The sequence below is a fragment of the Myotis myotis genome, unplaced genomic scaffold (assembly GCF_014108235.1).
Source record: "Myotis myotis isolate mMyoMyo1 unplaced genomic scaffold, mMyoMyo1.p scaffold_m19_p_1, whole genome shotgun sequence".
NCBI classification, from domain to species: Eukaryota; Metazoa; Chordata; class Mammalia; order Chiroptera; family Vespertilionidae; genus Myotis; species Myotis myotis.
The window spans coordinates 196674547-196697082 of record NW_023416313.1 but is presented as its reverse complement, the minus strand read 5'-3'; the positions used below and the strand labels follow the sequence as shown (position 1 = coordinate 196697082).

Sequence of the window (22536 nt, the reverse complement as noted above, 5' to 3'; positions counted from 1 at the left end):
ATCAATCTGACTCTAACTAAGATGGCACATTAAGGGAAGCAGCATCTCTTAAACCTAAATGATTACTAATTCACTAAAGGTACCATCATAATGCTGAAATGTTTTACTTTAAAATATTGAAATTTACTATTGGACATAGTTCAAATTAGAAAGCCAGCTTAATTTCTACTTTGCTAAAAAAAAAAATAACAATTTTGAATTGACTAGTAAACAACAGCCATTATTATATTACTTTGGCACTGCTAGGATTTAGAAGTTTTGTACTGCCTTCACTTAGTAAATTAGTAGTAATTATAAGTTAATGATGTAATATTATGAAATGGTACTGATTCCATGGCTTTTAAATTAAATCACAGATAAAGCCTTTTGCCATGACTATTTACATTTTCTGTACACACAAATAAAAGCATCTACAGAGGAAAATTTTCCAGCTACAATGTAATTTCCCTCATTTCTCTGCCCAGTAATTATAGACCAAAACATTGCACAAACAGGCTAAATTAACAACAACAAAAATTTAGTCAAAATAAGCTAAACATACTATTTCCAGGCATCTCTTGCAAGTAGTATATGCTTAATAAAAAGATTAGTTCAACTGAATTTCATGTACTTAGACAAAAACAATGCCAACTTAGTCAATTTCAAGTATGTAATACAGTATTATTAACTAGTCACCAAGTTGTACATTAGATCTCTAGAACTTATCCTACATAACTGAACCTTGTACCCTTTGACCAACATCTCCCCATTTCCTCCACCTTCCTGCCCCTGGTAACTACTGTGCTACTCTGTTTTTACGCATTTGACTCATTTAGATTACACATGTAAGTGAGATCATGCAGTATTTGTCTTTCTGTCTTATATCACTTAGCATAATGTCTTCCAGGTTCATTTGTGTTGTCACAAATAGCAGGATTTTCTTCTATTTTATGGGTGAATAACATTCCCTTACACACACACATTTTCTTGATCCATTCATCTATTGATGGTATGCCACATAGGTGTTCCCATATCTTGGTTACTGTAGAAAATGTTGCAATGAACCTCTGGATGCAGATATCTTTTCAAGATAGTGATTTCATTTCCTTTGGATACTCAGAAGTGGGAATGCTGTATAATATGGTAGTTTTAAGTTTTTTTTAGGAACTTCTATATTTTTTCCGTGATGATTGTACCCATTTACATTCCCACCAACAGTGCATGAGAGTTCCCTTTCTCCACATTCTCAACAAATTTGCTATCTTTTGTCTTTCTTATAGCAGCCATTCTAACAGGTAAAAGGTGGTATCTCATTGTTCATCTCAGGTGTTTGCATTTCATTGATGCTTAATAATCTGTTGACCACTCCTATGTCCATATTTTCATTATGGTTGTTTTTTTTTTTACTATGAAGTTCCTTATATATTCTGGATGTTAACCCCTTATCAGATATATGGTTTGCAACTATTTATTTTCTCCCATTCCATAAGTTACTTTTTCATTTTGTTCATTGTTTCGTTTGCTGTGCAGAAGCTTTTCAATTTGATGTAGTCCCCCTTGTTGATTTTTGCTTTGGTTGCTTGTGCTTTTGGTGTTTATATATATTTCACTGCCAAACCAACATCAAGGAGCTTTACCCTATGTGTTCTTTCATCTTTTTATGGTTGAAGAACTTACACACTTAAGGATTAAAAACTGGAACTCTGGGAATCCTTCCAGCTCCTCTCTAACAACATTCCTTCTGTAGGGAAGAGTTAAGCCCTAGGTAGATAGCTCCTATTTCGAGCAAAGGAGGTCAGGAAAAAAACAAAGGAATGAGCCAGGTAAGTTAAATATTAGCATGCTCTTTGCCTGATCTAATCATAAGACTAAACACTTTTTCACTTGTTTTTTAAAATTACAATATCTAGCTTTGTGTTGGTAATGAAGAAAAGATTCATCAACAGTGGTGAAAGCATGTCAGCATATTGGAAAAAATCTGATTTTATTTCTCTAAAATTATTTTCAGAACCAAAGCAGAAAAGGTAATGAAGCAAATAAGAGAACTGAAGTACTGCATCGTGGTAATTAAAATGAAGACTCTGGGCATAGTTAATAATCATGAAAAAAAACACACCTTGAAAAGCATTCTTATTTTTAAAAGCCAAGACCAGAAATTATTGTCTCTTACCATATTAAACAGGAAAATCTTCATGGCAAAGTTAAGATGGTACAGAGTTGTGCTTTCCACTCCTCCAGCAGAGAACAATGGGGTTGCAAATAGTAAGGACAACACAATAGCTGTGGCACAAGTAAGCTACTAAGTGCTTTAGGAAATCATTTCCCTGTGGGTATTTATAAACCTTTAAGTGTGAAAACTTAATGGAGAAAAGATATCAAGATACATAGTTTACAGACTGTTGTCCTGGCAGATGAAGCAAAGACAGATAGTTACTATACAGTTACAGAGAAGGAAAGCTTATCTTCATAAGTACTGCAATAATTGCCCTGTTTTGCTCTTTGCCTAGAAGTCTCTATTGAATATTTTAAAGCCACTCAAAAAAAATCCTACGAATTCAGTAGAATGCAACAAATAAACGTGGTGCTTTCTTCCACTCAGGGTCTTTGAGACAATATCTCTGTGTGTTCCAGGTGGTCTCTAAAAAACTTCTACCCCAGGGTAGACAGATGTGTGTACACCAGAGCAAACTTGGTAATATTTTCTGCTACCACACGCACCACAAAGGAAAGGCAGAGAAAGAATGAGATGCATCCAAGTCTAATTCTCCCGTTCAAGAATCTAATGTAAACAAAACTCCTTCCAATGATAGAAAAGAAAAGTTTAGTTACTGCAAGAGCTAGATTCTGACAATTCTACATGAATGCACATCTCATCAATTTTTCTCTATCAGTTTACAGCCTGATGCCCAGATCTCAGAACCAGCTTAACTGGTCATGTTAAAAATAGCATGCTTAAAAAATTAAGGTTGAATTTTAGAAAGGTCCTCCACCATCATTTTACTTAACAGGACCCAGTAGGCTTTCCTTCCTCAAAACCAAAACACAGGATGACATGGCAGATACTCTTTAAAAAAAATAGCTGTGAAGAGGAAGTAGTATGGAAAAGGGGAAAGAAAGGAAGAAGAAAAGGAGGGAAAGAGGAAGAAAGAGAGACAAAAATGGGGAACAGGATAAGAGAAAGAAGGGAGAAGGGGGAAAGAAGGAGAAAAGTAAAAGCAAGCTCCAGAATGGCTAGCCCTGTTTTACATAGTATCAAAAGATGAAGGATGTGGTGGAGGGGGTCATGAGGGTAAAAGAGGGACATCTATAATACTTTCAACAATAAAGATAAATTTTTTTAAAAGATGAAGATAGCAGATACAACAGAGAAAGCCTGGTTGAAACTTTGCTCCTGTGCAGAGGCTGCTGCAGATGTTTTGTTATCTATAATAAAATACTCTCTAATAAAAGAGGAACATGGTAATTGGCGTACGACCGCTACACTTCCCATTGGCTAGTCAGGGCGATATGCAAATTAACTGCCAGCCAAGATGGCGGCCGGCAGCCAGGCAGCTTGAAACTAACATGAGGCTTGCTTGCTTCAGTGGCGGAGGACTCCAACGTTCCCCGCCTGCCGCTGCAGGCCTCTGAGCTGCAACTCTAAGCAACTATGTAACAAATATGGAAGCTAAACAAAACCCCAGAAACCTGCTTTAGTCCGCGGGCTTCAGCCAGCAGGATTGCAACATTGTAAGCAAAGGCGAGAAACCTACATTCAGCAGCGGAGGCCTAAGAGCTGGAGCCAAGCCTCAAAGCTAAAGCTGGCCCAGAATAAAAATAAAAAAAAGAAAAAAAGGAGCAGTTGGGAGCTTCAGTCACCCTCACCCTGAAAACAGCCCTCAGCCCCTCACCCAGACTGGCCAGGCACCGCAGTGGGGACCCCTACCCTGAAGGGTGTGTGACCACCTGCAAACAGCCATCATCCCCTCACCCAGGCTGGCCAGGCACCCCAGTGGGGACCCCCACCCTGATCCAGAACACCCTTCAGGGCAAACCAGCCGGCACCCACCTGTGCACCAGGCCTCTATCCCATATAGTAAAAGGGTAATATGCCTCCCAGCACCGGGATCAGCGGAGCCGCGAGGCCTCCCGGCACCGGGATCAGTGTGACGGGGGCAGCGCCCAAACCCCCTGATCGCCCTACGGCTCTGTGTGTGACAGGGGGCGGGGCCACAACCTCCCTATCCACCCTGCTCTGTTCGTGACAGGGGAAGGCGCCCCAACCCCCTGATCAGCCCTGCTCTGTGCCTGACAGGGGGGAGCTCCCCAACGCCCTGATCGCCCTGTGGCTCTGTGTGTGACAGGGTGCGGCGCCCCAACCGCCCCCCACCCCATGGGCCCTGCTCTGTGTGTGACGGGGTAGAGCCATAACCTCCCCATCGGCCCTGCCCTGAGTGTGAGAGTGGCGGCGCCCCAACTCCCTGATCAGCCCTGCTCTGTGGGTGATAGAGGGTGGCGCCCCAACCCCCTGATTGGCCCTGCTCTGTGTGTGACAGGGTACAGAGCCCCAACCCCCCTGATGGGCCCTGCTCTGTGAGTGACAGGGGGCAGTGCCCCAACCCCCCAACTGGCCCTACCGTGAGTGTGACTGAGGGTGGCATCACAACCTCCCGATCGCCCTGCTCTGTGCATGACAGGGGGCGGTGCCCCAACTCCCTAATTGGCCCTGCTCTGAGCCCGACCAGGGGCTGCACCTAGGGAGTGGGCCTGCCCTCTGCCACTCGGGAGCAGGCCTAAGCCAGCAGGTCGTTATCTCCTGAGGGGTCCCAGACTGCGAGAGGGCACAGGCCGGGCTGAGGGACCCCCCTCCCCACCGAGTGCACAAATTTTTGTGCGCCGGGCCTCTAGTATACTAATAAAAGAGTAATATGCTAATTAGACCAGGAGGCCTTCCATATGTCCTTCCGGACAAAGCCATGGTGGTGGGGCCAAGGCAGAGGCAGTTAGGGGAGATCAGGCTGGCACGGGGGAGCAGTTGGGAGTGAGCTGGCTGGTGGGGGGGGGCAGTTGGGGGCAAGCAGGCCAGCAGGGGGGACAGGTGGGGATGAGCAGGCCGGCGGGGGGCGGGTAGGGGGACAGTTTGGGGCAAGCAGGCTGGCGTGGTGGGTGGGGGGAGTTGGGGATGATCAGGCAGGCAGGCAGGTGAGCGGTTAGGAGCCAGTGGTCTTATTGCACTGCATAGAATTTCCAATACTGTGTTGAATAGAAGTGGTGATAGTAGTCATCCTTGCTTCATTTCTAATATTAGGGAAAAAGCATTTAGTCTTTCATCACTAAGGGTGATGTTACCTATAGATTATTTATAAAACCTGTAAGCTGTGATGGCATCTGGTCTTGGACTTTTGTATGTTGGGAGTTTTTTGACTATCACTTCAATTTCATTTATAATCATGGGTCTGTTTAGATTTTCTAATTCTTCCTGGTTCAGTCTTAAGAGGCTATATGCTTCTAGAAATGTATCCATTTCTTCTAGATTGTCAAATTTGTTGGCATATAATTGTTTGTAGTATTCTTTAATAATTCTTTGTATTTCTGTTTTGTTAGTTGTAAACTCTTCTTTCATTTATCATTTTATTTATTTGGGGTCTCTCTATTTTTTTCTGAATAAGTTTGGCTAAAGTTTTGTCAATTTTGTTGAACCTTTCAAAGAACCAGCTTAGTATCATTGTTCTTTTCAATTGTGTTTTTCAATTTCTATTTCATTTGTTTACATTCTGATCTTAATTATTTTCTTCTGTTTGTATGTTCTTCTTTTTCTCGTTCTTTTAGGTGTAAAATTAGATTGTTTATTTGGGACTTTTTTCTGTTTCTTGAGCTAGGCCTGTAAAGCTATGAACTTCGTTACTAACCTGCTTTTGGTTTATCCCATAAATTTTTAAACGTTGTTTTCATTTCCATTTATTTCAAAACAATTTTTGATTTCTTGTTTGATTTCACTTTTGATCCATTGTTTTTTTTTAGTAGTATGTGTATTTATTTGTGTGTTTTCCAGTTTCCTTCCTGTAGTTGATTTCTAGTTTAATGCCATTGTGGTTAGAAAAGATGCCTGATAATGATTTCAATCTTCTTGAATTTACTGAAGTTTGTTTGTGGCATAATGTGTGATCTATTCTAGAGAATATTCCATGTACACATGAAAAAAAATGTGTATTGGATGAAATGTTTTATAAATGTCTATTAAGTAAATCTGGTCTAAAATGACATTTAAGTCTATTATTTCCTTATTAAATTTCTGTCTGAATGATCTACCAAACTAGAAAGTTTTCAGTTATTTCTTCAAATCCTCACTCTTATTTCATTCTCCTTATGGGACTCCAGATACAAACATAAGAAAATTCTATTATTGCCCCAAAGGTCAGTCCCTGAGGCTATGTTTATTTTTTTCAACGTTTAGTCTCTCTGTTATCAGACTGGATGATTTCTATTGATCTAAATTCAAGGGCACCAATTCTTTCCTCTGTCATAGCTATTCTACTATGAGACAATTTTTTACCTTGGTTATTGTATTTTTTAGTTCTAAAATTTTCTTTTTTTTTTTTCCTTGTATCTATTTCTTTTCTGAAACTTTCTATTTTTTTTTTTTCATTTGTTTCAACTCTGCAGTTGCTTAGTGGGGCATTTTTATTATTATAGCTTCTTTAAAATTCTTGTCAGGTAATTCCAACATCTGTGTCTCATCTCACTGTGGTGTCTGCTGATTATATTTTTTTAATCTAAATTAAGATTTTCCTGGTATGATGATGAGTATTATGTTATGAGACGCTGCTTTCCATTTTAGTAGGCAGTCAAACTTTAGATTCCTAGCTTACTTTTATGAACTGTGGCTCAAATGTCAATTATTTGTTAAAAGCTATTTCAGTGGTATTTTTTTCTGCCCACTTGTGGGCTACCTAGGGGCCATTCTGAAGCCTGAATAGTATATTATACGAGAGTTTAGCAATCAAACCTCTTTCTGTAGTGATTCTGATCAGTTTCATGCATGACAGTCAGAGGTCTGCCTGGGATTTCAAACACAAAAATCCCTTTCTCTAACTCCCTCCTCATCCTAACCCTCCCTCAACTCAAGTTGGAGTGGGAAGGGAACTGCCTCAATTTGCAGTGTGGCAATGGTGGGCTTTGTCCAAAGTCTCTGCAATGCTAATACCAGTTGGGAGAGGTAGGGGTGCCTTCATTATGTCAGGGCAGGTGTGGTGACAAGGCTATGTGCTCAATCTCCACAGCTGAGGCACCCAGAGAGGGTAGGGAAGCAACTTTTCATGATGTTCCCTTGGAATAGGGTAGATAAATATCAAAATGTGGTTTTTTTAAATGTTTGTTTTTTGTTCCACCCACTGGTTGGAAGGTTCTAAGATACACAGGAGGCAAAACAAAGCACAGGAATTTCACTCTGTACAGGATTTCTTTTTGTTGTAATTAGCAGGAAGAATAGCATATCATGTGTTCACTACTTCTTATCCAGAAACAAAAGCCTTTAGTTTAAGCCTACCACATTTTCAAAACATTTAATGCACATTTAACTCAGATCTATAATGCTACTTGCTTATTGGAAAACTTATGATTTTGTGTTTCCAGTGACATTTGCTCCCTTTTAAAAATGATAAGCCAACTTTTATTTAACAACTAGAGGCCCGGTGCACAAAATTCATGCACCAGAGGGGGGGGGGTGTCCCTCAGCCCAGCCTCCACCCTCTCCAATCTGGGACATCCCTCCCACAATCCAGGACTGCTGGCTCCCAACCGCTCACTTGCCTGCCTGCCTGATTGCCCCTAACGGCTTCTGCCTGCCAGCCTCATCACCCCCTAACCACTCCCCTGCCAGCCTCATCACCCCTAACCACTCCCCTGCCAACCTGATCGATGCCTAATTGCTCCTCTGCCGCCTGGTCGCTCCCAACTGCCCTCCCCTGCAGGCCTGGTTGCCCCCACCTGTCCTCCCTTGCCAGCCTGGTCACCCCTAACTGCCCTCCCCTACCAGCCTGGTTGCCCCCACCTGCCCTCCCCTGCCAGCCTGGTCCCTCCAAACTGCCCTCCCCTGCAGGGCTGGTCCCTCCAAACTGTCCTCCCCTGCTGGCCTGATCACCCACAACTGCTCTTCCCTGCCAGCCATCTTGTGTCCACATGGGGATGGTCATCTTGTGTTTTGGAGTGATGGTCAATTTGCATATTACTCTTTTATTAAATAGGAATTCAAATCTTGAGAACAATATAGAACTATCTTTTTATGTAAAAGGAAAACATAACATTCGTTTGAAGAAAAGAACTCTAACACTGAACACTTAAAGAGATTATTTAAAGCCTCTATGGAATATAGGCTTTGAACACAGGAAGGACTCAAATTTACCAGCTTTCTCTAAAGGTTCAGCTTTACTTACTTTTTTCACCCATTAGGTAAGTATAAAGGGCAAGATACTGGATCCTTTGGTTGCAAAGCCAATAGTATCTATCCTATCCCTAACCTTTTAAACATAGTCAACCCTCTCATGTGGCATACTATAAAAACCCTCTATTTCCAATGATACTTACAGCCTTGAGATATGGTCTCCTTTAGTAGCTCTGACACTTCCAAACCCAAGCCCAGCCACTCTAATCACTCCAGAGGAAGATGATTCAGACCAAAATTTAAAATAAAACAAACAAATAAACAATAACAACAACAAAAACAAACACAACTCTCCAAATAAGCAAACAAACAAAAACCCAGAAACCTCAGGTAGATCTGAAGAAGAGAAAAACCCAAAGCCACAGGGCTATTTTATTGGCAGAATGTTAACTACACTCTAACACTGATGTTAGAAGGGTACAATAAAAGCAAATGGGTTGACTATGTTTAAAAGGTTAGGGATAGGATAGATACTATTGGCTTTGCAACCAAAGGATCCAGTATCTTGCCCTTTGTACTTACCTAAAGGGTGAAAAAAGCAAGTAAAGCTGAACCTTTAGAGAAAGCTGGTAAATTTGAGTCCTTCCTGTGTTCAAAGCCTATATTCCATAGAGACTTTAAATAATCTCTTTAAGTGTTCAGTGTTAGAGTTCTTTTCTTTAAACGGATGTTATGTTTTCCTTTTACATAAAAAGATAGTTCTAGCCAAAACCGGTTTGGCTCAGTGGATAGAGCGTCGGCCTGCGGACTGAAAGGTCCCAGGTTCAATTCCGGTCAAGGGCATGTACCTTGGTTGTGGGCATATCCCCAGTAGGGGGTGTGCAGGAGGCAGCTGATCGATGTTTCTCTCTCATCGATGTTTCTAACTCTCTATCTCTCTCCCTTCCTCTCTGTAAAAAATCAATAAAATATATTAAAAAAAAAAAAAAAGATAGTTCTATATTGTTCTCAAAATGTTTTCAACCATCCAAATCATTCCTTGAAAGTAAATTATAGAGTCTTGAATTATTTGTCAGGAATATAATTAGGTACTTAAATGACTAAAGTCTCCCAAAGAGATTTTAAATATTAAAAACATTTGCTTTTATTGTACCTTTCCCCTATTATTTCCTACTTAGATACAAATTATTATCGTCTTTTAGTTTTAAAAATTTATTTATTTTTTAAATATGTTTTTATTGATTTTAGAGAGAGGAAAAGAGAGGGGCAACACTGGCCAGGGTAATGTAATCACTTTAAAATCCACATAAACAGTCCCACTATTCTGATTAAACTTTCTAATCCATTTCATTAAATTAGTGAAAAAGCATTCTTTTTAAAAGAGCTGTCCTGCTTAAAAATACACTGGGAATAAATATTCCAGTTATAGAAGGCAATCCTTAAAAATACATATTTTTAATTTGGGAGGAATGGGAGAAAAGACTCTTATTCACCTCTATCCAGAGAAGATGAAGCATGAGTGACATCTAAGATGTTAAAAATATAGTTCCTGACTTCAAAAACTTTTAGAATACACAGAAAAAATGACCATGAATACATTAAATAATTAACAAAAATAAATAATTAAAGAAAATTATTTTTCTGAAACCTTTTTTTACTAAGACTTCCATTGTCTTCTTGAATATTAAAAATCACTTTTTCTTTTTTTCTGATGGAAAAAAAGCATAAAAGATTTGTTAAATAGTAATACTTGAAATTGAAATTAAGGTTGAAGTAAAATGCTGTTTTGCTATAGCCTAAAAGATTTAAAAAAACCAACGTAGTTTTAATGCATTAACCTGACTTACAAGTGAAATTCTCCAATATAGAAAAAGAGTAATCAGCACATAAAGGATCAAATTTGCACTATAGGTGAAAGCACTTGGCCACTTAAAAACCAAGAGGGAAAAAAAAAAAACTAAAGCATTTTCTTGCTACAGTGTGGGGAGCTGAACCATGATCAAAGCATAGTTTAAATATAAATTTTGTTGGGTAAAAACTTAAAAAAATGTGGAAATGTAAGAAACTCAGAAACCATAGCTATTTCCATTTTAAATGAGGATGATAGCTCTGCTCCACCAGCTGTTTACAGTTCATTGAATGAGGTTCTAGTTGATAGGATATAATTACCTCTTCCCTACAGGAGGCAAGCGTTTCTCATTCTACAGACACCTCTGATGAATGTCCCTGGGAGTATGAGACCAAGACAGCATGCCAAGATCAGTTTGGTTTTTAATGATCTCTTTAAACACTTGATTATCTATTTTTCTCTATTTAAGTATAAGAAAATGTGCACCTTAAAATATACAGAACCCAGTCACTGGCTAGCACGCTGCTTTTAACCTTAAAAGGAAAGCAGTGATTGTACACAGAAAGTATACCATCAATAGTATTAAAAAGGATAGGCATGGTAATTTCAACACAAGTGTTGAAGAATTCTACTTACTAATATTGTATTCCACTGAACACTATTCCACCTCTAAGTTCCTGTCAGTTAATGATGCCTCCATATCCCTAGTCACTTCATCTCTTTAACTACTTCGAAGGGCCTATCGATTCTATCTTCCCAGTCTTTCTCAAATTTGCCTCTTCACTTCCAATGCAAACGGCCACATAGCTCAATAATTCTCACTTGCTGTATGGTCCTCATATCCTACATGGTCTCCTTGCTCTAGTCTCTTCCAATACTAACACAGTTAACCAAAATACTATTTCATATTAATATCACTAAAGCACTCTCATCATGTCACTCTTATGTGTAAAAACCTTTCAAAAACTTCTGGCAGATGAAGAAAAAAAAATCAAAAGTAAATCAATCCTATCCCCACAAATATGTAAGATTGGGTATGAATATTAATAACTAAAAAAGAACAATAAAAAACAAAGAGAATAAATTTAAAAGGGTCTGGAACTTGGGGTTTAACCTTGATTTTTTCTTTGCTATTTATTGTTAAAGTGATTTTTATGCAATAAATGAAATATTTCAGTAACCACTTACTACTTATATATCATAAAGCTTAACCTGCACCCAAGGACCTCTGCAATCTGGCTCCCAAATCTACCTTTTTTCCAGCTTATTTTTCATCCCTCCTTTCATATAACCCCAAACTCCAGGCAAACTAAAATATCCCGTATCTCACTGGGTTCCTATATTGCCCTTTCCCAGCTATGGATCATCACTCACATCATATGCTTCAACTAGTGTGCTCTTCTCTTCCACTCAAGTGTCTAAATCCTACCTACTTATCCTTTACAGCTTAGTTCAAATAATACCTTTTTCACAAAACTATCCCTAACATCATCTTTCTCCATTGAGGATTTCATCTATATTTCTCATATAAAATGTACACCTTTTAATTTTGCATAGTTGTATGTGCGTGTGTGTGTGCTCAGGCGTGTATAAGTAGCAGCCCCCTTTAGGGTAGAGGCCTTGTTTTAGCCATCTTTGTATTCCACTCAAGGCATCACAGAGAGTCTGAAAAAATATGTAAAATGAGTAAGGACTCTCAAAAGAGCAAGGGCTAGGATGACTAGAAATCAACAGCAACTCTCACTTTTAATTTTATTATGATTTCCCTTCTTTTTCACTCAAGTTTATTTTTTAACCTAACCTTCTTACCTGAAGATATGTTATTCTCCGCTGGACCAGTTCTGTCAAATCTTTGGCCTCTTTTTCCCGCCAATCACCTGCTCCATCTGTTTGACTGAGGTAGTATAGGTCCGTCATTATGGACCTATGAAAGAAAACAACATTGGAAGTCTTACTTTTTTGTACTTTGTCATAGGATTACACAAACATAAGAAGAGTCAAATTCTTCATAAAGATTGATGCTCACACCGATGCTAATACTCATTTTTTATTTTCTATCAAGGCTGTGAAATCAACAATTAGTCTTACTGGTAAGAAAAACCTACCTCTCCCCACCCCCAGCCAGTCAGCTGTACTTATTTTCCAGCACAGAGTACTACAGAGACTAGGGGGAAGTGGATATTTATAGCAATAAATAAATAAATAAATAAATAAATAAATAAATAAATAAATAAATAAATAAATAAATAAGGAGATTAACATAAGGGGAAGAAATTAAATTGGTGCCAGTATTTGAACACTTCCTTTGTGTTTTCTCTGTCATTTCCTGTCTTCTCTTAAATTTTATCTTTATACTTTAACACTGAGTGGCTGGAAAAAGATCAGAGAAAAATTTTGACACAGCTCTTAGTATTCTAAACCAAGCGTCAGCAAACATTTTTCTATAAAGGGCCTGGTAGTATATATTTTAGGCTTTGTGGGTTTCCATTGTTTAAAGGCAGGAGAGCTGCCATAAACAATATGTAAATGAATGTATGTACGGGTGTTCCAATAAAACTTTATTTACAAAAACAAGCTATGAACCAGATTTGGCCCCTGGGCCATAATTTGACAATGCTTGGTATAAACTAATAAAATAATTATTAAGACACTTTCCCATTTTGCTGTAGCATCAGTAATTTCAATTATAACATGGTGGATTTACTACAAAGTAAACTAAAATACCTAGTACATTAACAAGAGAAACTTTAGGGCTAGTGCAAATGGTTTTATTTATAATGCATTAAATAAAAGTCATGACTTACCTTTACCATAAAAAAAAGACTCTTCTCTTTATCTAACACTCCCCACCAATCTTTCAGCAAACATTTAATCAATTTTTAACCAAATATCACCCCTGGTTTGCTATGAGTGAGCACTGAGCCATCAACTGATCCACCATCTTTTTCTCATCTGAATTATTTCAGTAACCTTTGAATAGGTCTACACCCTGCTTCACCCTTGCCTACCTCTACAGTCTACTCTCAATAGAGCAGCCATATCCTATTAAACGGTCAGTCAGTACTCTTTTGCTCTTAATTGTTGAATAGGATCGTCATCTACCTCAGTCAAGTCCAAAGTTATTACTTTGACCTACAAGGCCCCAGACAATATGGCCCTCTCTTCCTTGTTTACTTCAGCCAATAACACTAACTTCTGAATATGCCAGGCATGTTCCTACTTCAGGGCCTTTGCATTTGCTCTTCCATCTCCTGGAATGCTCATTTCGCAGACACCCATTTACATGGCTCACACAGATGTCCTTCAAATCTTTGCTCATATGTCACATTCTCCTTAAGGCTTTCCCATACCACTCACTTAAAAATTCCAACACCCAATCATCATCACCATTTCTTGGGTTTCCTTCTTTCTTCCCTGCTTTATTTTCTTTAAGCAATTATCATCTTCTAATATACACTGTTACTTCTTTATTTTACCTTTATCCCCCTACTAAAATTTAAGCCCCATGAGAGCAGGGCTGTTTATTTAAACTGTTTTCTTTTGAATCATCATTTAGAAAAGACCCACCCACACAGAAAATGTTCAATACCAGTAAGTATCTTTGACTAGATAAGTGAATAAAAAAGTAGCAAAAGAAAAATTTCAAGAATTTTAATGTGATAATATTGATAATTTTTTTACCTTTTACAAATCCAATTTTGTGGTTGGGAAAGGTTTGGGGAGTTGTCTTTAACTAGTTACAGCTCCAGCTTCATTCATCCCTTCTCTACACTTTTCTCCACATTTCGTGTTAACTCTGCTGTTCAAGGAATGCTTATAAGGATATGTTTTTGCTTGTGAAAATTATAAAGTTAAAAATTTATTTCTATTTGTCAGAAAAGTATATATATAAATAAAGTATATCATACATATACTTCTAGAAATCACCTATAAAATGTTATTAACTAAAAAGCATAAAGCATTAGCTGGAGGTTCAAAAAATACTTAGAGAAAATAGATGTAATGTTAAATAATAAGAACAACAACAATGAACAGGTATTGAGCTCTTACTATGGGCCAGATATCTGTTTTAGGTGCTTTACATTATTTCATGTTATCTTCACAGCTGCCTTATAAATTAGATAAGGAATGTGAGGCACTAAGAGATTAAAGAATTTGCTCAAAATCATAAAGTTCAGAAACAGTGGGAATTTAAATCCAAGCAGTGTGATTCTGAAATTTAGGCTTTTAATGACTGCACTAACAAACATCAAAGTATGGGATCAGGAGTACAAAAATGTGGACTCTGTTCAATATAACTATGCAAAATCAGAAGAGAAAGAGCATTGGGAGTTGGACAGACCTATTTCCCAATTTTGGCTCTACCTCTTAACTGACTTTTGTGTCCTAGGAAAGTTATTTTGACATCTCTGAGACTAAGTTACTTCATTTAAAATAAGTATAGCAAAATGATTAATGTTAATATATACAAAGTAGTAATATATGTGGTGGCTGTTAGCTATAGCCTGAATAACTGTGTCTCCTCCAAAAATTCGTATCTTAAAAAAGGCTAATATCTAATGTGATAGTATTAAAAGGCGAGGTCTTTGGGAAGTGCTTAGGTCATGAGGTTAGAACCCTTGTGAATGGGATTAATGCTCTTATAAAAAAGACCCAACTGAACTCCTCCGCCTCTTCTACCATGTGAGGACACAATGAGAAGGCGCTGATCTGTGGATGAACCAGAAAGAGGGCCCTCACCAGCCTCCAGAATTTTCTGGCACCTAGTTTTTTGGACTTCCCAGACTCCAAACAAAACTATGAGAAATAAATTTTTGTAGTGTATAAGCTACCCAGTACTTGGTATTGTTGTTATAACAGCCTATACAGACTAAGACATTACTATTTATACTACTAGAGGCCTGGTGCACGAATTCGTGCATGGGTGGGGTCCCTTGGGGTGGGCTGTGAGGATCGGGGCCCAGCTCACACTCCCAGGCTTGTAGCCCCAGCTCACGCTCCCAGCCTCGCGGCCCACTGTGGACTGGTGTCACCCCATCACCTGCTCCACCATCCTGCCTGCGGGGCGATTGATCGGGCCAGGCCCCCTGTCTGGCTCCCTCAGTGCCTGGGAGCTGGGCGGTGGCCCCGCCCCCTGCTCACACCTGCCAGTGGTTTCTGTCTGTGGGGCAATCGGGCCCCTGCTCACACCTGCCTTAGCCTGGCGCCACCCGCTCACTTGCTCCACCATCCTACCACAGTCCAGCTCTCATCGGGGCCCATCAGGGCTGGCAGCACCTCCACTGCCGCCCACTGCCAGCACTGCGTCGCCGACGCCCACCATGTTGTATGCCTTCCCCTGGTGGTCAGTGCATGCAACAGTGAGCAGTCGAACTCCCGGTAGAACAATTCAAATATTAGGCTTTTATTATATAGTTAGGATGCCTCAGGGTTGTATGCCGCATAGCTATTATCTTGTTTCTAAAGAGTACCTACTAATAATTCTACAACTAATAATTCTACAAAAGGAAGGACCCATTGGATGTGACAGTAATATGTGGTACTGAAGGCCAGTCAGAAAAATAATCCAAAACCCACTGCCATATGCACCCCTGAAGGAGATTGATCAGCGAGGACTCATTTAGCAGATGATGAAACCAGCCCTCAACAACTGCAACTTATCTAAGCATACGTGACATAGTCCCAGTTCTCTTTTACTCCTGCTTCTTTACTAGATGGTAAACCATTTAGTAACAAAACACTCTTCACGGCACGAAAACTAAAGTCTTATTTACTATCATAGAAAACCATTAGAACTATACACAATTAAGAGAGAATACTTGATAACAGGCCCTCTGAATAAAGCAAAACTATTAATAATACACAAATAAAATTAAGAATCATAGCCACAGTTTAGAATATTTACCCAACTTACAGTAAAACAGCTTTCACAAGCTTTAGGACAACAGGGTCATGTGTTGTGAAGCCTTTTAGGCATCTGTTTAATGTGTCAATATTATCCACACACAAGATATTTCACAGCTTTACTATTTCCATGTGTACCCTTTTAAACAGGGCAACATACTTGATACTTTATCTTTTTAATATTTACTACTCTCACCTAAGATCTAAAACATTTTCTTTTTATGAAAAAGTTTTAGTTGGGGAAAATAAACAAAAACCTACAACTTACTGCTTCCTTAAGAAATTAACTTGCAGTCTTACACATATACTGAATAGAGATTCAACTTTTAAGTTTTTCCAAATTACAAAACTGAGGCTCCTATGAACTATTATGTAGCCTCCAGTTACTGGGGGAAAAGTCATCACCCACAGGAAATTGTGTGAGTTGATCATGGAAACACATAAGCAGTCTTTTTTATAAGTCTTTTTCCTACCATTCTCATCACACTCATTATTATTTATTCTCATGGATTTCATCATATCCAAATGTGGTCATTTGCATTTTCCTACCCATACAATAGAAGTGATCACAAAATGTGTTGTAAATCTCAACTTTAAATGGCAATATTGTTTCTTTCTGTAGTAGAGTGGGATAAATAACCAGTTTACCAGCATTAAACATATACATAAACAGACAAATAGCACTACATTTCATTGACAATAATAATTATATAGCCTCAAACAGGTAAAAGCTACTTTAGATCTAATTTGGAGAGAAAAATAGTTTGAAATATAAAAGTTGGCATAGTTTATGCTTTCATCCTGTAGTAGTCAATCCATTCCTTTACCATTGGGAATGAAAGCCCATCTCTGTATTTTTTAATAAATTCAAACAGTGAAAACATAAAAGTGAATGTTTTTACCAAGTTACATCACTACTAAGCCTTGGCAATTATTCATATTCATCGCAATCTGTCTATAAAGTGGAATAGCCAAGCTTATAACTAGAAAGCCAAACATCAAAAACAAACAAGCAAACAAAACATACAAATGAAAAAAACACAACAGTCAACTAAAATTAAGTTTGCTTTTAAATATTTTTTTCTTGGACTCCTCATTGGAGATCATGTAAGGAAGACAAGCACAGAAAATGACATCAAATTCAAACTAGTTCTTGGAAGATTCAATAATGTTTTAGAAGTTACCATTCTGCAGTTTATCATCTTTTGGACAAAGATGTGAGAATAATCAAACAGAAAGTTTCAGTTGTAGCCAATTATTGGGAAACATAGTAACTGAAAACCATTCTACTCGGTTTTCAGTGACTCCACTCTGAAATCAAATCTCCTAAAAGTGACCCAAAAGCTGAAAATCTTGCTGTCTTGGTTTTGACTATGAAGATACAACAAATTTAGAAGGTGGATGATAAATCTAAAGGCCCGGTATGAGGCCAGGTCAAAGCCTGGGAAATACAAACTCAGGCAAAGTACCAGCAGACTAGCACTAGTCAGTTGAGGGTACAGTGCAGGTGTCTGAAAACAATGGTAGAACAGAACAGAATCTATGCCTCTGACAGCAAGACAGCTATGCCAGGCAACAAATCCTCTTATTTCAAAAGCTGGGCTACATTTATGTTCTTTGTATTTTCTGTTAAATTTCCTATTTTTATATTTTAAATATTCACAAAACTTCTTTTAAATGTCCTGCTCTATCTCAGTTATGCCATTGATGTTTTGCTTATACCTGATTCAAAATGGGAACCCTCATGCACTGCTGGTGAGAATGCAGACTGGTGCAGCCACTGTGGAGAACAGTATGGTGTTTCCGCAAAAAACAAAAAATAGAACTTCCATTTGACACAGTGATCCCACTTCTAGGAATATATCCCAAAAAACCAGAAACACCAATCAGAAAAGATATATGCAACCCTATGTTCATAGCAGCACAATTCACCATAGCTAAGATTTGAAAACAGCCTAAGTGCCCATCAGCAGATAAGTGGATTAAAAAAACTGTGGTACATCTATACAATGGAATACTACACTGCTGTAAAAAAGAAGGAATTCTTACCATTTGCAACAGCATGGATGGAACTGGAGAGCATTATGCTAAGTGAAATAAGCCAGTCAGAGAAAGAAAAATATCACATGATCTCACTCATTTATGGAATATAATGAATAACATAAACTGATAAACAAAAACACATCCAGAGACAGAGAAGCATTGATCTGACCATCAAACCTCAGAGGGAAGGTAGGGGAGGGTGGGGGTAAGGGGGAGAGATCAACCAAAGGACTTTTATGCATGCATATAAGCCTAACCAATGGACACAGACAACAAGGGGGTGAGGGCATGAGTGGGGGAGTGGGAGGGCAATGGGGGGGAAAGGACAAATATGTAATACCTTAATCAATAAAGAAAAAATAAATAATAAATAAATAAAGCAAAAAAATAATCTTTAAAAATAAAATATCTTGCCCTAACCGGTTTGGCTCAGTGGAAAGACGTTGGCCTGCGGACTGAAAGGTCCCAGGTTTGATTCCGGTCAAGGGCATGTACCTTGGTTGCGGGTTCATCCCCAGTAGGGGGTGTGCAGGAGGCAGCTTATCGATGTTTCTCTCTCATCGATGTTTCTAACTCTCTATCCCTCTCCCTTCCTCTCTATAAAAAATCAATAAAATATATATTTTTAAAAATATATCTTGTAAAATAAGACCAGAGGTGAAAAAAAAAATGTTAAAGAAATTCCCTGAGAGCCGGCACAGAACAGATGCAATTCAAGCAAGAAAATCCCAAAATGAAGGAACTGATACTTATTAAAGTTAATGTCACATGAACTGTAAATGAGTGACTAGATATATTCAGTAACAATATATAATATGTATATTTTAAATATGTTTTTATTGATTTTTATAGAGGAAGGGAGAGGTAGAGAGATGGAAACGTCAACGATGAGAGAGAATCATTGATCGGCTGCCTTGCACATGCCCCACACTGGGGATCGAGCTTGCCACCCAGGCATGTTTCCTGACTGGGAATCGAACTGTGACCTCCAGGTTCACAGGTTGACACTCAACCACTGAGCCACACCAGCCGGGCAGTAACAATATTTTTTAACATGCACATTCAATAAAAATAAAGTCCATTCTCCATTGCTTAGCATAAGAATTACACTCCAAATCAGAAACACTATGTTATTTTTAAGGACTCATGTGTAACTGTGTCTTAAGACTACTTTTAAATACAGAGATCACTAAGTCCTCCGAAGTGAATCAAACATGAAGTCAAGAGTATCGAATACAGAAAATCCTTCAATGTCAGGTTTCTCCTAACCCCATGCTTCCTATCAGGATGATCCCCCTCTATACACTAGTGAACTTCTAACAGATACTCTCTCTTTTGTAGAACCCACTGCTGAAACTAACTAGAGCTTTCAGGTTTATTCAGGGCAAATGGTTTTTCTGTTGTGACGTTTTCTTCACAACTCTTAGGAATCTCAATTGCTGGAGAATATTTTGACCTCAACTACATAATTTTCTTTAGTTACATAATTTTCATAAATCCTTCAATGGAACAATTTGTGTTTTTACAAAAAGGCCAAAGTAGAATATGGAGTAATCAGTCAAAGAATGCACATACCTGCCTCCCCACTCCCACTCCCAAAAAAAGACAGAGTTTACTGAACTCTTAACTAAATAGTGAGTGCTTAGCACTGTGGGATAGAGAAGATGTTTAAGCTGGAGTTCCAGTTCTGAGAGGATTATGATTTGTCACAGAGAAAAGCCAAATTAGTACACAAGAAACAATAATCACCATTTATGAAAGCTATCCTCCTAGCAAAATACAAGTCCTCAATTACTTTTGACTCCTCTATCTCCCCACATCAGATGTGTTAGCAAGTCCTGTAGCTTCTATTTTTTCACACACTTATCTCTTTCTCCCTATTGCAACCACCCTGGTCCAGAAGCTTATTTGCACTTTTGCAAAATTCTTCTAATTTCCTGGCACCAGGATTTCTTTCACATGGACTTCAAAATGAGCTTTCTAAAATGCACCAATAAGACCTGTCTATAATAATAAAAGTGTAATATGCAAATTGACTGAGCGGCCGAATAGCAGAACGAACATCCGTCTGGATGACCTTCCACATGAAGCCGGGGCTGCAAAAGCCTACTCTTGCACGAATTTCGTGCATCAGGCCTCTAGTACATTAATAAATGAAGAATGCTTCAAGCTCAGTAATAAAACAAACAATAACCCCCCCCAAATTAAGCATGTGACTTAAATAAACACTTTACCAAGGATGATAGATGTATGACAAAAAAACACATTAAAAGATGCCCAACATCATTAATAAGGAAATGCAAATTAAAACCACAATGACATACCACTATATAGCTATCAGAATGGTGGTAAGGGGTAGGGGTAATGTAAAAACTGAGAATACCAAGTGCAGACAAAAATACAGAGCAACTGGAACTATTAAACATTGCTGGTGACTGCAAAATAGTACCATCACTTTGGAAAATAGTTTAGCAGTGTCTTATAAAATTAGACACTCAACTTATGACCAATTAAGCCCACTCCTAGACATTAACCCAAAATAAATAAAAACATGTTTCCAGAAAAATATGTGTGGTACTGTTTATAGTGGCTGTATTCATAATCACCAAAAAATGGAAAAAAACCCAAATGCCCTTCAACTGGTAAATGGATGTGCTGTGATATAACCATATGATGGAATATTACTTAGCAATAAAAAGGAATGTACTACCAATACACAAAACAACATGCATGAATATCAAATGCATTATGCCAAGTGAAAGAAACCACACTCAAAAACTACATAGTGTATGATTGCATTTATATAAAATTCTTAAAAGGCAAAATTATAGGGAGAGGAAACAGATCTGGTTACTGCCAGGGACTGGCGATGGAGGAGGTGCTGATTACAAAGGAGCATAATGAAATTTCTTGCGGCAGTAGCAATGTTCTGAATCTTGACTAGGGTGGTGGTTCCAAAACTGTGAACATTTGTCAAAACTAATAGAACTATGGACTAAAATATGCTCGTTTTATCATACATAAATTATGCTGCAATAAAGTTGATTCAGAGAGGAAAAAAGAGAATCAGTGTTTCTATCAAAGTCCTAAGAAAGAAAGAACCCCTTCTGAAGAAACAAAAGCCCTTAAGTTTTCCCCCTATAATTGATGTCTTTTTGAACAAAAAAAAAAAATGATGAGCGATTCATAGGGAAATCTGAACAAGAAAACTGATAAACTTAACCTCTGATTTCTCAGAGAACATAGGCTTTCAGTCCAGAGACAACATAGACACTATGATTTGGGCAAGTATAAAAATGAAATAAAGATTTTTGTGTAAATCATCAGAGGCAAACATAAATGTCTGTCTTAATTTTTACATGTAAAAAACATGAAAATTAACAGTAAGATGGCATAATCTATATATACAAATCTTCTGTACTTGAACATTCATTAAAGGTTATTTCTCTAGTGTTTGATGGTGCTCTGCTCTTTATATGTGCCACTGCATTCTAATCTGGCTGCCTAGAGTTAAATTACTACTCTGTGAAGTTGTGTCCCAAGTTCATTATAATTTTTGCAAATGACAGTAAAAGAAATTGGTCTTTGTACCTTGGGTACCTTTCCATTTTTATTTTCTGTGAAATCTATAATAATAAAAGGGTAATATGCTAATTAGAGCAGATGTCTTCCAGATGTCATTCTGGACATCCTTCCTGATGAAGCCAGGGCTGGAGGGAAGCAGCCCGGGTCCTGGGTGGTTGCTGGAGGCCAGAGGAGATAAGCCCAGGTCCTGGGTGCCAGACAGAAGCCGGTGCTGGCAGCCAGGGGAAGGAAGACCTACTCTTGCACAAATTTTGGTGCATCGGGCCTCTAGTATTATTATAATGTGTAATCCAATTCAATGTTATTATTTAACATATACTAAAAGGTAGTGTCAGGAATCATAATTCAACTTACAAAAATGTAACACTGATTTACCGTACATCAAGTATCCAGGGCCTAACATTTTTCATTTGTATGCTGTTTCTACATTTGGTAACAAAATATATGTACAAAATAATTCTTTAAATAAGTACTTTGATTCTCAAGTAATTTAATTAAATCACCCAAACTTTAAACATTCCATCAGAAGTCAACAGTCAAAATTCTCCTTTAAATACCACAGTTTACCCAACTCAAATCCTCTTCGGAGTTGGATTTCCCCATAAAACTGCAATAAGTAAAGCATGCAAACACACAGCTCCAATTAACAGAATCTTGGTACCTAGAATTAGCTTGAAGGTAGAGAAGCATTAAGGGCAGAATTAGTCATCATTTGGTCTAATGGTCTAACTACTACTTGATTGCAAACTAGGCTAAAAATTTCAAAGGGCCTGTCCAATGGCATAATAATTCAATGTCCCTTGATTTCAAACTGTCT

At 38.3% G+C, this 22536-nt stretch overlaps 1 protein-coding gene across 13 annotated transcripts in view; it reads right to left on the bottom strand.

The window, feature by feature from the left end:
- The window catches only part of FUT8 (fucosyltransferase 8), a 228120-nt gene that overhangs the window by 50110 nt on the left and 155474 nt on the right, over nucleotides 1-22536 (bottom strand). For all 13 annotated transcript variants that reach the window (XM_036310074.1, XM_036310038.1, XM_036310110.1 and 10 more), the window contains one exon: nucleotides 11997-12111. In XM_036310074.1, the coding sequence (XP_036165967.1) occupies nucleotides 11997-12111 (115 nt within the window). The remainder of the gene's footprint in view (nucleotides 1-11996; nucleotides 12112-22536) is intronic.